Here is a 17,183-nt window from a genome sequence, read left to right as displayed (position 1 = left end):
TTGTCCTGTATTAAAAAGGGGATGTATTGCAGGGACAAGTCTATAATTTTGCCACTTTATAGATCATTGGTTCGACCTCATCTGGAGTACGCGGTCCAGTTCTGGTCACCAGTACTAAGAAAAGATGTCCTTGAGTTGGAAAAAGTCCAGCGAAGGGCAACCAAACTAATTAGGGGTATGGAGGACCAGAGCTACGAGACGAGGCTACTAAATTTAAACATGTTCACATTAGAGGTGAGGAGATTAAGGGGGGATATGATTTCCATGTACAAAATGTTTAATGGTGGTAGCAACATTAGCGATAAACTGTTTAAAATTAACTCCGTTACAAAAACTAGAGGCCATCACCTAAAATTGGTGGAAAAAAAATTCCAGCACAAGGGGCGAAGGGGGTTCTTCACAGTAAGATCAGTTAGGGTCTGGAACTCACTGCCACAGGCGGTGATTTCAGCAAATAATGTGGAATTGTTCAAGAAACTTTTGGACGATTTCTTAAGGGACCATAATATACGGGGGTACAGGTACTCCTAGAATGAGATCCTAATAGGTTGGACTTGATGGACTAATGTCTTTATTCAACCTCAAATACTATGTAACTATGTAACTATGTAACTCTTCATTAATCTCCATTATCTTTAAACACTTTATTTCCTAGATAAACTGAAACTTGATCGTGATTTCAGCAAATACAGCTATCTCAGCCTGGATTCTGCTAAAGTAAATGGTATAGATGATGCATCAAACTTCAAAACTGTCAAGGTAAGAGAACAGATGGTGTTTGTTGAGTCTTACATTCATTGGTATCAGATTTAACGCTCGTGTTTGGCAAAACACTGGACGCATTGCACACAATTACTATATATTGGAAAATATAGAGGTGAGGTTAGTGTGGCTTGATGTGTTCTCCAGGTTCTGCTTGTCTCCATTAGGGAAATAAAGTGAATTTTTAAAAGCATAAAAACATCAACAATTAACTTCCTTTATTTTGACCAAATGCTGTTTTTGTTCAATATAGAAAAAGTTGTTAGACTGTGTAAAATTGGGTTCCTAATAAAATTCACAAAATTAGCAGTTCTACAACTAGCCAAGTTTTATGGGAATACTACTTCTACTTGTGGTATTGACAGACTCTAAGAAATATGTATCACCCGTTATGATATCCTTATTTCTGCAAAGAGCTCTCTTTCAGGAGGTGCCTTTCTGCCATTTTCTGAGAAGTCGCTAGTTTCCTGTTTATTATGCTCATTCTATAGCTGTATTGTCAAGTTGGGTGGTGAGAAAGTTCTTAACCCTGTGTCCCCAGCTGCCGCACGTACCCCCTCCCATGTCTGTTCCTACAGTGAGCGCTGGAGAAACACAGAGAGGGGAGTGACTGACAGTCACTGCTCTCTCTAGAGAGAAGGAACCAAGAGCTAAGCAGTCAGAGGTTACCTGCTTACTCAGCTCTTGATCGTAGAGCCGGTGTGTGACATCTGCAGTGTCCAATGCTGGCTCTAAACAGCAGGGAGACTATATTTTACTGTCCCTGCATTTCTTCTTTAATGTCTTAAACAGGAAGGGTTGGGGCAAATTAAGATTAGGGGGATGCCCAAGTTTAGTCTTGCATAGGTCAGCACAAAACTAAAATACACCACTGGGTAGAGCCAGACATGGGATTTTATAATTTTATCAAGGGTATATTTTAATTAATAAAGTAGGTTTTTGGGATGTATTAGTTTGTATGCTTAGTATTTTTTGTTTTTTTTGTTTCACACTTATGATTGATGCTTTTGTTGGTTTATTCCATTGAAGTCTTAAATAGTGTTCCTGAGAGGTGTACAGTAGTTGTGTTCGTTTGTATCACTTTAGACTCTGGATGCAAATTGTGGGGGTGTTTGCAGGCCCTATAGTGTTTGTAAAAATTAGGTTTAGAGGCTAAGTTTTGGTAAAATTTAGGGTTTAGATGAGGTTAAAGGCAAAGGCTTACTTCCCATTCCCCAAACCCCCCCACCGTAAACACCCCTTTTCCCACTTGCTTCTCCCTGCCCCGATGTGTGGTATTTTAAATTTAGCGCAGCTATGCCTGGCTCTGCCTGCACAGGGATCCGTAAATGAAAGACTACAAGTCCCATCAGCCACCGCGGCAGAGGGAGTTGTAGATTTCAATAGAACGCAAGTCCAGTGATGTCAACACGCCTGTAGTCCATTGTTTGCCCCCTCCAGCCCCATAATGGACCTAAGGTTTAGGATGTAGATGTATAGTGCAGGAATTTGGGCATTATACCTGCAATGCACTGATTGCGGTTGCAATGTTTTACAGGTCTGAATGCAAAAAAATAATAATTGCACTTTTTTTACTTTTATACATGTGTATTTGTTCATGTTTTTCAAAATGCCTTAAAGTTTAGCTGTAATGTTGAGGTTCAGTGATAGTGTTTACACTAATAAATAAATGACTTATTTTGTTCAAGATTTTCAACTGTTAAATCCTTTTTGTATATAATAATGTGTGCCAAAATGTCTGTGTTATTGTGAATTCGAAAATGTGGGCGTTGACAATTTATAATCACATGGTAGATACATTTTGGTGATGAGAAGTTTGTTGCTGATAAAAGTAATAATTTTTCATTTGTGTTTATTAAAATGACTATTAATACAGGTTATATTTCTGTTTCTTCTTCTAGAATGCTATGCAGATTGTAGGTTTTATGGACCATGAAACACAGTCAGTCTTGGAGATTGTGGCTGCAGTATTAAAACTGGGGAATATTGAGTTTAAGCCAGAATCTCGTGTCAATGGCATGGATGAAAGCAAGATTAAGGATAAAAATGGTGAGAACACAGAATGAGCTTTGTTATACTTAGATCATTTAATGATTTAAGTATAAAAATTTGACCTTTAAACAAGCAGACATTATTGTAGATTCAAGTTATAAATTACAGGCAATACTTCCTGGAGAAAAAAAACTAATGGCAATATTTCTTCAAACAAGATCATTATTTGACTGCTTGCTTAATTTTTCAGTCTTCGAAGCATGCTGTATTTGCCTTTATTTGGTAGCTGAAAAGACATAGGATGTGGTCGTCAGCTATTCATTTTCCAGATGATCGCAACATAACCACAGAAATAGGGCTGGCCACAGGAAAGAATGTTCTGTAATGTTGAGGCCTGAATATGTGGAAAGGCAACAGGCCTCAACTAGATTGGGAAAAGCCACATTACAAGGTGAATATAGTCAGAGAATAGTAATTGGACTGGCATTTTAAGAATGACATAGGGTAAAGATAAACTCCAGGCAGAAGTAAAACCTACACTCCAATGCATCTTTATATCCGAAAAAGTTATTTTTTGTTATAATGCAGACAGTGTACGTACTTGATTTGGACTTGATATTAGCTTCTTGTAATCCCGATACAGCAGAGCTCCATAAGAGGGAGGGACAAGACTGGGAGCCAAAAAGGTGTGCTGAAAAGGAAGATATGCTAACATGAGGATAGGGTAAAATGAGCAGAGAGATGACCTCATCAGTGTGGTCCTGCATGTTTACTGTCCAAATTTACAAGACAGTTGTGGGTAGCCAGGCCCATGGCCCCCCAGGTGTAATCTCTCCCCCTAAAATATATTGATTACAAAACAACAGGAAAAATACCCGGGTTTCTGAGCGATATGACACCATGGCTTGAAGTTTTGAAAATAGATTTTTATTTAAATATCACATATAATGCAAAAATACATACAAATTTGAATAAAAGAAAGGGAGCAACGACAGTTGCAACCAGTTAAAAACAAAATTAAGCCAGAGGCATAGACCCATTAAACATGTTCAGACATAACCAAAATAAATCAATATAATCTATAAGTCCATTCCCTACGCGTTTCGCAACTTGGCTTCTTCAGGGGATTATGACCTACCCTAACAAAAAAATAATAATGATGCATTCAATTAACGTGAATCCACAAAGTTGTTAGATTTATTTTCGAGTATATAAAGTGCACAGGATATATAAAGACATGTGTCTGGGTTTTTATATATACCCAACGGAGAGAGTTTCACCACCGTATGTCAAATTTACTCACCACCCAAATGGAGTGACTTACTGAGGGGTCTAGCTTTCTTATGGAGCCTAGGTGGAAAGATAGTCCTCCAAAAGGGAAATGCTCCGTCCAGTTCTTTGTATCCAAAGGAGGGGAGAGAAGGAGGACATCGGGCCGCTATAAGAGTTTATTCACCTAGTTTAGTAAAGGTGACTAAAGGTGTCGGGATTTGTTGTCTATCTTAATATAGTGAACATTAGGATGATAATTGTCATCAGTGACCGTAATGAATGTGTTATGTTTTACTTATCCTAAACTCTTATTATATATACAGTGTGATATGTGTGTGTGGACATAGTTGACTCAAAATGCATTGTGTATTCATTATACTCTGCATAAAGCGAAATACTAAGGGTTGTGGTGAGGGTCTGATCGATTGTGGCAGCCTTAGTGACTCCTATCCATCTGAAGCCAGGCATCTCCAGCTTCAATGTCTGCTCTCTAGTAGTTCCCTCCCCCCTAATAAAGCCCCCACCGCTGATGGAACGCCCCACACCTGTGTGTGTTGGGACGTCCATCAGCTGTGTGGATTCCTAAATTCCTAAATTTGTTTTTTTCTGTGCCGTTATACCTCAGATGAAAGATCATTGATTAATGAATACTTTGTTTGGCTGAACATAGCATATATAAATGTAAATAGCATTTCCCATGAATAAAAATTGATCATATTTGTTTTTCTAACTCAGTTTTAAAGGAAACATCAAACATGCAACTGGGATACATTGTTTAACAGAACAAAACATCTATAAGCATGAAACATAATGGGTCGTCCTGACAGATAGTAAATCATAATGGAACAGTAAATGAATTATAATCATTTTTCTTCATCAGTTTTCTTGAGAAAGAATCCAACATAGGGCATATATACGTCCTTCTTATTCTATTATACCGTATGCTACTGGTCAATCTTAGTCTATGTCACACTTTTGCTCCTTTATTGAGCTAATGTTTAATGGGTCTATGCCTCTGGCTTAATTTTGTTTTTAACTGGTTGCAACTGCCGTTGCTCCCTTTCTTTTATTCAAATTTGTATGTATTTTTGCATTATATGTGATATTTAAATAAAAATCTATTTTCAAAACTTCAAGCCATGGTGTCATATCGCTCAGAAACCCCGGTATTTTTCTTGTTGTTTTGTAATCAATTTTTACTGTCCAGTCAACAGACTGGGGTTGGAGAGATAACAACAGCACTGCATTCCTTCTACAGCTACAGTAGAACTGTAGCAGAGAAGGTAGTGTTATCCGCGGGCTATTTAATATGATAGAGCTGTGTAAATCTCAGAACTGGATGGACACATACACAAATACTCGGGGGTGGAAAAGCAGCTCACTTATAAATATTTGATATGCGTATTTAGCTGTTTGGCAGGAGCTCAGCTTAAATTCAGCTAAAGATTTAGTTATCCATATTTCAACATAAAGAATTCTGAGGTGGACAAAGTTACAGAGCCATTCTAAAATCGAACAAAAACAACTCTAGCAACATGGACCACTCAGTATAAGGGGTCTGACAGACCCATGGGATCTCCTTCTATGTTCACAGTCAGGACCGGAATATTTCCATTATTTGTATTACTAAAGTCAACAAAATAAAACCAGAAAATAGTGCCTCCCTTCAGGCTTCAACACACATTCCCCTAATCCTGTCATGTTTTTGCACAATCTGTTTTAATATGTTAAAACCCTCCTCATCCTTTGGTAGGATGATATACATGGACTTATCGCTGTAAAATCATTATCTATTTCATTTTGTCTAGGATAGAGTGTTACTAGGTTATAACGTCTGTTATTGATTTACTGTTGGGGGACAGAAACCGCAAGGGAAACCTAACAGATTTAACCCCTATCCACATGACAGTGCTTACCTGCAAAGGTAGAACATAGGTAAGCAAACAGAAAAGGGTAACCACTTTCAGAGGAGCCAAACACCAGAATCCCAGCGCTCCCATTCTATCTTCGGTCATACACCAACCAAGCACATTGGGTGCAGACCAAAGGTGCGTTTTCACCTCCCAGACGAATCCTCAAATATCAGTCACACTTAGCTGGTGTACATATAAAATCAAGTTTTATTGTAGTTACTCCAACAGAAACCCATGAGTATACACCTCCAAACCTCCAAATACACTCCCCCATACCTTCCCTAACGTGTTCCACAACATGGGCCTAATCATAGAGGCTTAATCACTTTCAGAGGAGGCTTAGGCAATAGTTTTGTTAAACGGCTACAACAGTGCTGTTGTAGAGCACCTGTAATTTTAGCAAACTATTTTTGGCAAATCATTGGTAATTGTGGTTTAAGAAATCATTTTTGTGTAGTATAGGTGCCCTTTAATTGTTCTCCACATTTGGTGCCAGATAGCATTATTAAAACCTTTATATATACATATTCGACCCCTTGTCTCAAATCTATCCTGATATAAGCACCCACCAGCCTTAGTCAATAAATTTCTTATCCTTAAAAAAAAGGGGCCATTGCTGACCTCACCTTCTGGCAATGCTTTTTGGCTAGCTGTCATGCTGACCCTCAGGGCAAAGTATGACCCCCACCCCCTCTAACCCATCCTGCAGGGATTTTGTCTGCTTACTTTGTGAAGCAAGTTATTCTTGCCTAACTATCCTCGCTCCAGGTAATCCAATACTGCAGATGGCCCTACACAAGCCAACCCCTTGCCATCCCCATGCTTTGACGCCACTTCTCTTCTGTATCCTGAGAGGACTCCTCCATTGGACATCCAGTAGATAGTGCTCATGTCCCGCAGGCAGTGATGTGGACTTCTGAAGGACCCTGCAAGAAGTAAAGGAAGAGGGAAGACTTGGCACCTGAGCATCATGTGACCACGGTTTAGATAAGTTAAAGGGGCATGGGAGTGTTGGAGGTATTATCTTGGAGATGGGCTCTAATATTTTCTCTTACTGTTCTGGAAGAAATTAACAAATACTTGAAAATAATGTATATATTGAATGCAATTTCTAATGTTTTTTCATTCATATTTTTTCACGTCTAGAGTTGAAGGAAATCTGTGAGTTGATTGGTATTGATCAGAGTGTGTTGGAACGAGCCTTCAGTTTCCGCACGGTTGAAGCCAAACAAGAAAAGGTTTCCACAACACTCAATGTTTCTCAGGTTAGTGAATAAATTGATGCATTTGCAGTTCGTGAGAGGCAACTAAAAAATATTCTTGTTTTTTGTGATGATCCAACCGGATTCAACTTAGTGGTCAAGGTCATTGTGTAATTGTTTGCACCTAATTGTAGCATTCTTTCACTAGAACTCACATCTACAAATGTGCCATAGGGGAAACATGTTTTTCTAAGAAGATTAAAACTCCTTTTTATTTTCCTTTTTGGTGTCTTTTTCTCAGTTACATTATTTTTGCAAGGAGGTGATTTCTTTATATGATAGGCTAACCTAAAAAACACAGACACAACTATGCATTTAATTGTATATTTAATCTCACAACAGTAAATTTGAAAAACTGTATAGGTATTCATTTCCTAAGGATACCAGCCTAGAACAACAGGAACATAGGATATCATCTGCAGGGTTGGAGAATTTTGGGCATGTGGGCCTCTTACCATGCTATTATCAACAAATGATAGGCACAGCTTTTATTAAAGATGAATTGCTGTCTTCTCCTTTAGGAAATGGGTGATATGAATAGTTACCAGTTCAACATGGTATATAAAAATAAACATAGTAGTTGAACACATTTACATCTTGTTAGGTATAAAGTTGAAACTCTTGACATGCCTTACAAAATTATTTTCATAGTCTCTTATAGAGTGGGTCATTCTTTAGAGGTGTGTGCGCAGTGTAGGAATATTTAGTATTTTGCTCTTATAGTGTATTCATCTTCATAAGGAATAATCTCATAAGCTATTACCTTTGAGGGGAAAGAGCTGCTACTTACAGAGTAGCTGTTGTTCTGGACACACAGAATAATGATGGAGCCCTAGAGTCCAGTTCCCATACTGTCAATCTAAATAGTTTTGTTATTAAGTAGGAACCGCTGCGGTTACATTGCATTCAGTTTAACCATAGTGGTTCCTGTTGACCGAATAAACGAATCAATCCAAGTGCACTAACCGGACCATGTGAGTTTCCCATGATGCAATGATCTACTACTACTATATGAAATAACTAATTCAGGAGCAGCTTAGCTATTTTAGTTATTTATTTCTGTTGCTTTTGTCTGTGCTTTCTGCACTGTTATAAACTGGCAAGAGTTACCCTCTGCATGCCTGTACACACATAGTACACATAGCTACAACCCTTCCTATGACAAATTTTTTAGTCCCGTGGGGCCGCTACTATATACGGTACCAGTGTTAATGTCTGCATATGTCACAAGCGGCAACTGTCAGCAATTCAAATTAATGATCGGGTGACAGCTGCTGCATGTAAACGTCTGCACACCGCATGTAATCATATGTGATGCTTTCACTTTCTCTCTCAGGTCCGCTCCTTTGCTCATTGGGCAGGGTTTTATTAACCAGCCTGCTATTGGCTATTGAAACCCCTGTATGTTATTTTCATACCTCCTCACAACTTTGATCTGCTTTTACTTAGTTTGTCATATGAAAGCTATCTGCACCAAAATAAAAATTTTTTTATAGTATGTCATTACTGTATGGTGTTTTAAAACTGGTTTAAAAAAGCCTGTTAGGGTCTTTCCCCTTTGCATATTTATGATTTAATGCTCATTTAGCTTAGGGGTTTGCACTTTACCTTATTCTTCAATCCGGTGGCAGCTGGTGTCCTTCCTTGCTGCTGTTCCAGCCTTAGAATGTGTCTTCAACATTGTCATGTATAAAGCATGATCAGCTGTGGCCACTGGTCCTACATTGTAGGTGATGATGTTGGCGAGGGAGTAGCCACCCAACCTAAGAAGTGGAGAAGTGGCTTTAAAGCACTTGTCCACACCATTGGGAAGGAAGCATTTGGGATCGATGAATAAGGTAAGTAATCATCTCTATTACATGCTTCCCAGACTAAATGAGCAATAGATCCTTAATTTATGGGAGGCTAAATCTTTTTAAAACTGCCTGAAGTTCAGCTTTAAGGTTTAGGTTTACAAACCTGTTTATAAACAAAATGCCTTCCTCTTTTACATTTGTTGGCTGTATCCCAAATACGCGCGGCAAATATGCCCCAAAGAAGTTCCTGTACTTCTTTGGGCGTAGGGCGTTTTGCAGCGCGTTCCTACGCCCAGGTGGGAACCATGCCCATAGGCAATCATTGGTTTTCACATGTTGAGCGTTTTACAGAGCGTAGGAACGCGCTGTAAAACGCCCAGGTGTGAACCGGCCTTAGGCACAATAATATGCATGGTTATACTTACGTAACACATTTGTTTTAGATACTTCTGCCTGCTTTTCTGGCCATCCTCTGAGCCTAATGCCCACTTAAAGCAAGCAAGATATCTAGCTATCCTATGAGGGTGATTACTGTAATTTAGTGTGCCTGCTCACAATAGTTGTATAATGCAGTAAATGTCTGTTTGCTTCTCTTAATGAAGTAAAGATATACGGAATGGTAGGCATGGTACTGTAAACTCCTTCATGATTTATGTTCTTTGCCATTCAGGCCTACTACGCCCGTGATGCACTGGCTAAAAACATGTATAGCAGACTGTTTTCATGGCTTGTCAACAGAATAAATGAGAGTATTAAGGTAAGGCATTCATTTTTTAATAGTTACATTATAGTATAAATTAGCACACATTTTGAGTCATGATATAAGTAATATTGCTGAGGCATATTTGCTCTTTCATATTCTCATGAATATACTTCATATACGGGTTTGTAGTTTTTTGGCTGTGTGCTTCACAAGGTTATTTAACAATTACACAACAACTATTCAGAAAACCAGATAAGCTGCTTAGAAAGTCAGTTCTTTAAAGCCAGTTTGAGCAGAATGATAGATGTCCACTGAAAGCACAATCACTGGGCTGCACTAATATGTAGCAAGCAATACCCATATATGTGACTAAAAAACAATTAAAAACTAAACAAAGTTTTTGCAACATTAATACACATTGCTATTTACATAAAGCTGAGCATAGCCATACATATTTCATTTCAAAGGAGAATTCCATGAAAATAAAAATCTTAAGAAATAAAGGAGATAAATGTTAAACTGTGAGTTACATGTCCCTCTATGGCTGCCATCAAGAGGTCTACTATTATAAACTCCCCACAGACATGCTATTGCTACTTTGTGTGCTTTAAAACACCTCAACCATGTCTCTGTGCCATATGCCTTTTGTTTAAGCTACACCCCTTTTTGAATTATATTTGCAACAATCACTGCTAGAATGTGCTATGGGATCTGCTTTACATTCAGAACTACATTCCAACTGTACAGACCATAGGACAGTGGAGCAGAAAGTTAGTTACACATCTTGTGAATAGCAAAGACTCTTCTGACTCCGCCTCAACATCCTCCTACATTTCCCCCATGCCCTTATGATTTTTAAGTCAGCCACAATTGTCCAAAGGGAGACATAAGAGGAAAACAACATAGGATCACAGTCTGTAATGTGTAAATGTGAGCCTTGGTGCTGCTCCTTCTAATTCAGCTACAAGTACTTTATGATAATAGAGTTCTGGACAAATCTTTTTTGTAGGAGGATGAAATGGTTAAATTGTGCCTTAATGTTGCATCATAAAAAACTTGAAATTTAAAATTGCATCCGGTATCACCAGCATAACAGCTGTTATTGCTGGTTCCAGAAATATTATGCGTACATGAAGTCTTGAGTTGTGATATATGCAAAATAAGGAAATGACTGAGTACAGCTGTTGCTTAAATATTTGTATTTGCCATCCCACGTACCTTTTTGTTTGGGAAACGCATTGCGCAATGCAAACATAGTTCCTAATTTAACAAATGTTTGTTGTGCACATATTGTACTGTTTTTATAGTTTCAAATGTCAAACATTTTACAACCTGACATGGTTCCAAAAATAAACGGCTAAGGATGAACATTGGTACTTATTATACATAGAGGTGGATGAATCTATCCATCAAGTGTAAGAATCAACCCAAATCGGGTTGGCTTTTGTTTTAAAGTGTAAAAAGGTATAGTGGTTCAGAACACCAAGCAACATGTTAAGATCTCAATGCACCTCTCTGCTTTATTGATGGTATTTTGGGCTGATGGTCAGTGGCTTATTCTACGCCACTGGTAACATAAGGGTAAGTTGTCTCCTCCCTGCGAACTTGTAAAGTTCAGTTCACCTTAAAATTCACCACAGTGCATTCAAGTTATAGATATCAATCATTATGAGAAACACAAATTACCCACACCCTCAATCTGCACTATTTAACATTAATGGTTAAAAATAATGATAAGGGTTTTCCACCCCATTTCCTTTATCCTGTTTTTTTTTTAAAAATAAATTTTTATTGTGTTTTAAAGTGATAAGAAAAGCAACTTAATAAAGCGAAACAAAGCGAACAACAACAAAATTACATGTCATTTGAGGTACAGACTCTTTGTCAGTTGACATAGTTAGATGTACAAAAACTCAAGGGAATAATAGATATGGCTTCAAAAATGAAGAAGATTACAGTTTAAAAGTATTTTGGGTACACATACTATAGTATAGTATAGTATAGTATATATGCAAAATTAAAAAACTCACTTTGAAGACACCAAAGAGGAGAGCGTTTGAGAAGAAGCCATCCATGTGCCCTATATCTTATCAAAGAGTTGTGCAAGCTTTTTTTCTCCATATGGAAAATAAGTGCCCTCCTACATCTGTACTGTGTAGTATAGAAAGAATAACACATGGGTATCTGTGCTTCCAACTCTACGGTCACTGAATCTAATAGAGATTTATTAGAGAGTAATAGTAGCTGGACTGAGTCAATTTAATGTGCCCAGTTTCCACACTGTTATAGGTATTTTGTTCACTTATTCAACAGCAATTATTTTAGTGCATCTCCAATGAAGTGGATTGGGTACATTTCCAGAAGAGCAGATTTTGATCTCTGTACCTAAATATAAATGTATCTAAAAGGTTGAATTTCAATGTACTTGTGTACTTTTATACCACTTTATTTTGTAGGCACAGAATAAAGTCAGAAAGAAGGTTATGGGAGTTCTGGATATTTATGGCTTTGAAATATTTGAGGTATGCTTTTTTGTGTCTATAAAATATCTTTATTGTGGTATCGGTGATTTCCAATACTTGTTCAAAATGTGGTTTTAAATCATATATAGAATGAGAAGGAGATGTGAAGTAGTAATTCAGATTTAAAGGGATAACACGCTTCATTCACAAAGCATAGCACAAGGATACAAATGTTCATCTTCAACTGTGTGACTGTTATTTTCTCATTGGACTTAGCTAAACACAACTGTCACTTTTTGGAAAATAATAATCCTTATCCTGGTGGTGTAATTAAAAACGGATGTGCTGAACACAGGGAAGGGAATTTATCAAAACTGGAACAGACAAAATCTGGAGCAGCTTTGCATGGCAACCAATCATCTTCTCTCTTTCATTTTCAAATCTTAACTGAACAAATTGTAGAGAGAAGCTGATTGGTTACCATACACAGCTGCTCAGATTTTGTCTGCTCCAGTTTTGATAAATTCCCTCCAGGGTGTTGGGTAATGTACCACTTCCAATCTTTGACAAAGTGTGAAAGTTTTTAATAAGTAACATCAAAGAAAGCGACAAAGCAGAAGGATTCTTTAGACCCAAACAGGACGTTTTATAGAAACATTAATTCTGAATTCCAAGCAGAAAAAAAAAAATGTACATACTAAAATGTATTTTAAAATGCAACCAGAATACATAAGTAACTGAATTTTACTAGAAAGTGAATCCCTGTAATTCCCTGTATGGCAGCCTTCAAACTGCTGAAGAGATGAACAACAGTCCACCTCACAGTCAGGTGTGCTGCATTCACATGTTCTGAAAAAAAAGAAGGTTGAAGAGAATAGAGAGGTTGCCTCATCGGTATACTTCTCATTTATGGTCCACAGGCTGATGACAGGGAGACAGCCTAATACTTTAAAATTACAGTAGTGTAATATTCAGGTCACCAGTTTGGCAGAGCAAATCTGAGGTAAAACTGGATAAAATGCAAATCTTTCGTCAGGTAAATCAACTTCTAGAAATGTATGTCCACTCTGTATTTTCTGGCTTGCTTGGAGTTTTGAGCTTTAAAGGAGTACTATGAGGTGAGTGCTTTTCACTCACCTCAGTTCTAGCCGACCTGTGACAATGAGACTGTCACAGGTCGGCTCAGTAGATTGGGAGGTGAGCGAACACATGCCGGTGTTCGCTCACTTCTCGATCCTGTTACGGCTCTCTGCCGTGACAGGGGAGGGGATGGATTCCCCCCTCCCCACTCCAATCCGTCAGCGCTGACTGGCGGAACGGACGGGGGAGGGGGCGGGTACAGCTGGCTCTGCCTCTAGATAGGCAGAGCCAGCTGTCACTCACGCAGCTGGGCGGATCTCGACATCGATGTCTATGTATACCGCGAGCTGTAGCGCGCGGTATACTGAGCTTAGGGTGACGGGAGGATGCTAGTTTGTGTCCTCCTGTTACCCTAAGGAGAACTATGGGGAAAAGCCCTGACCCCATAGTTCTCCTTTAAGTCAGACATGTGATGAAGTGTTTAAGAGGTAGTTGTAAAAAGCTTAAAGTGAAGAAAGGTAGTCTTGTGAAGCATCTCTGGTAACAGTAACAATGAAATGGTTGAGAGATTCTGCAAAGGTTTTTTTTTTCTGTAGAATTTTCATTCTGCTATTTATACTGTGAGAAAAACAAACGGGTTTCCACAAACTGATTTTAATAGTGTGGGTGCAGAGAATTGAGTATATTGCTTGTAGATTATGAAAATGTAACTTTTATATACATGTCCGGGTACCACTTACTGTATCTTTCCCCAGTAACAACTGTAAAAAGCTTGAGTTTGACAGTGATTCAGATTCTACCTAAGGCAGCCTTTCTAGAGGAAGCTTCATGACCCTTACTATGTAAACTGAGCCAACACAAAGCAGAGACATGAATTTGGGTAATAAAGGACGTCTGTCACTGCAGAACAGTGCATAAGGGCTGTGGGTTCTTTAATTAGGCCCTGGCTCCTGGCTGGCATTCTGTTTGATCTAGCTGTGTGTGCATACTTGGTGAAATGAATGTGTGTAGGGTGAAGTGGAGGCAGCAAGCTTATGTCAGCAGAAAACATTCTTTAGTTGTGCTGAGCAAGTGAGATGAGTGAGATGAGCGCAGATTTGATGTAATACCAGGGTCTCATCCTGATTCCACTGGAAGTTAATGTGGCACAAAACTAAAGCGTTTCTTTCTTTCTGGAGAATACAAGACTTGTTACAGTCATAGCTACTGTATTGATTCATCCCACGTGTTGGTTATGTAATGGGGATTGTCTAGAAGTTTAAAAATGCATTATAATTGAATTTACAAATGCAAAATTTAATTGTTACTCAGTTTAAGACAGAGTAACTCTAGAGGAAGTGAGATTTCCAGTTTTGTTTCCCCCAGTATATGTATTTATATATATAAATATCTCATATTTAGGTTTTTATTTTATGCATTTTGTCAAATCATAATAGCATAATTTTAATAGCTTTTATTGATGTCTAATTGTTGCAGTAAGAATGAGTAGTGTACTTTTGAATGACTTTCTGTTTAAATTTTTCAGGAGAACAGTTTTGAACAGTTTATCATCAACTACTGCAATGAGAAGTTGCAACAAATCTTTATTGAACTGACTTTGAAGGAAGAACAGGAAGAATACGTGCGAGAGGTAACCTAGCACAGTACTGTAGCTTTAAGCAATTACATGTGTAAGTAAAGGACACTGTAAAACAGCAGAAAATCACAAGTAAGTAATAAGAGTAATAAGAGTAATAACATCACCAAATCTCACTGCAGATCTCAGACCAGCTGTCTGAGACAGGAGTGCCTCTGATGCACACTGCAGTTATAAGGCTATGGGGTTGAAGGCATATGAGTGCCTGGGCACACAAGAAGAAGTTCTGGTTTTCAGGAAGAATTCAAAACTAAAGGTATATTTTCAGGGTACAGGTTAGGCACAATTAACATTCCAGATGTCACTTGGATCACAGCAAAACTTCTCTTTTACAGTTCAGGTCCACTTTAAACAGGTAAATTCTGTCTGGGAGACTAAAAGCTTAAAAAAAACAAAAAAGAAAAACCAAACGATTTTATTTCCAAGATATTATACAGCATTTGCAGATTTATTCTCATCAGTTCCTGTTATCCAAAGGAATGTTATACTCGAATGTCCTTGCCAAACTCATATACAGTATACACTAGGGGCAATTTGGGAGGATGCCAGTATTTTGTTGTTTTTGTTTTTGTTGGGGGGGGTTTGACTGTGGGAGAGAGACTAAAGGAAACCCCACAAACACAGACAGCATATACAAACTCCTTACAGGTAGTATCCCTGATAGAATTCAAAGCAAGATTGCTAACCACTAAATCACTAATCAACTAATAATTATTATTCCTTTGTTATTGCAATATATAGATATAAACAACACCAACATAATTAAATAGATGCGATTCATAAAAATGTTCAACTCTAATAGTATATAGAAAAGTGTATGTTAGCTTGAACAGTGAACTTTACTAATTTGCTCCCTTTAGGTCTGTTACATATACTCTTGAAATTTTTTTATGTGCAAAAAATACCTACTGACTACTACCAGAAATCTTGTGAGCTGATAACTTCCTGTGCTGTCTGCTTGTGCTGCACTCTTGCTAGTTGTATTGTTCCAAGGATTACAGGATCTCCCCCATCTATGTTATGGACAAAAGTACAGGGGGAGTTTAAAGCATTCCTGTCCTATTTCTTTTGGCCTGATACAGCAGCTTCAGTGAGGGTTGTCATACTAGGACAGTAAGTGTAGTACTGGCAGACTCATCTGGTGAAAATAAAGTCTAACAAAAGTACTAGCCACCACATCTAAAGTGAGATGCAATATATAACATTTTAGTTTTTAAGGTTAGATACTCTTCAAGGTGGCATTTTTTTCATTTACACTGTGCATTTTTATTGAGCCTTTGCAGTCTGTTAAAGTAGCAAGAGGGCATCATAGACCATTTGTTTCAGGTGGCACTGGCGCATCACTGGTGCTAAAATCTGAGGATAAGACACAGTTAAGCTTGGCACCGTATAGGTTGAGCATTCTGCCAGCTTCCTGCATTCATTGACTTCAGCACACCACCACACCCTGATCGAACGCACCAGAACGCGACGCAAAACAATGCTTGCGTTCTGGTCCTGTGCGATCTAAAAAAATGCTGCATGTACTATTTTTTCAGATCACACTGGACCGGAACGCAGGCACTGATGTGCCACGTGTTCTAGTGTGGGCGGTCACACTGCGGGCCACGCTCCCTTCCACCCTCAACTCAGGAAGCTGGCTGGAACGCGCCGGAGCTAGTGTAAACTGGCCCTGCTTCAGGCAAGCAGAGCTAAATGTACTGCAGGGAAGCCGTTCTGTACAAGTCATCTTGGGCGGCTGTAAAGATGTACTAATGTACAAAAATACACATATTCAAGTTTACAATGTACAGCAAGGCTATCTAATTTTACTTTTTCCCTATTTCAATGCAGGGTTGTTGATGTCTTTGGGGATGTGAAAGAATTTTGTTCAACCTACATTTAGGCTGCTTTGTGTACCCCATTATGACTTGCAGAATTCAGCTAAATAATGACACGGTGGAAAGAGGCATTATTAGGTTACAGGGAAATGGTGCTTTGTTGTAGTGCTACTATTGTTATATATATATATACAGTGGGGCAAAAAAGTATTTAGTCAGCCACCAATTGTGCAAGTTCTCCCACTTAAAAAGATGATAGAGGCCTGTAATTGGCATCATATGTAGACCTCAACTATGAGAGACAAAATGAGAAAACAAATCCAGACAAATCACATTGGCTGATTTGGAACAAATTTATTTGCAAATTATGGTGGAAAATAAGTATTTGGTCAATATCAAAAGGTCATCTCAATACTTTGTTATATATCCTTTGTTGGCAATGACAGAGGTCAAACCTGTCCTGTACGTCTTCACAAGGTTGGCAC

At 38.3% G+C, this 17,183-nt stretch overlaps 1 protein-coding gene across 3 annotated transcripts in view; it reads left to right on the top strand.

The window, feature by feature from the left end:
• The window catches only part of MYO1B (myosin IB), a 230,201-nt gene that overhangs the window by 162,283 nt on the left and 50,735 nt on the right, over positions 1–17,183 (top strand). For all 3 annotated transcript variants that reach the window (XM_018557219.1, XM_018557217.1, XM_018557216.1), the window contains exons 9-14: positions 656–759; positions 2,664–2,811; positions 7,086–7,204; positions 9,668–9,754; positions 12,157–12,222; positions 14,768–14,872. In XM_018557219.1, the coding sequence (XP_018412721.1) occupies positions 656–759; positions 2,664–2,811; positions 7,086–7,204; positions 9,668–9,754; positions 12,157–12,222; positions 14,768–14,872 (629 nt within the window). The remainder of the gene's footprint in view (positions 1–655; positions 760–2,663; positions 2,812–7,085; positions 7,205–9,667; positions 9,755–12,156; positions 12,223–14,767; positions 14,873–17,183) is intronic.

Source organism: Nanorana parkeri, unplaced genomic scaffold, assembly GCF_000935625.1.
Source record: "Nanorana parkeri isolate BGI_ZX_2015 unplaced genomic scaffold, ASM93562v1 scaffold273, whole genome shotgun sequence".
NCBI lineage: Eukaryota > Metazoa > Chordata > Amphibia > Anura > Dicroglossidae > Nanorana > Nanorana parkeri.
The sequence above is the reverse complement of the archived record's forward strand: the minus strand, read 5'-3'. Positions and strand labels throughout refer to the sequence as shown.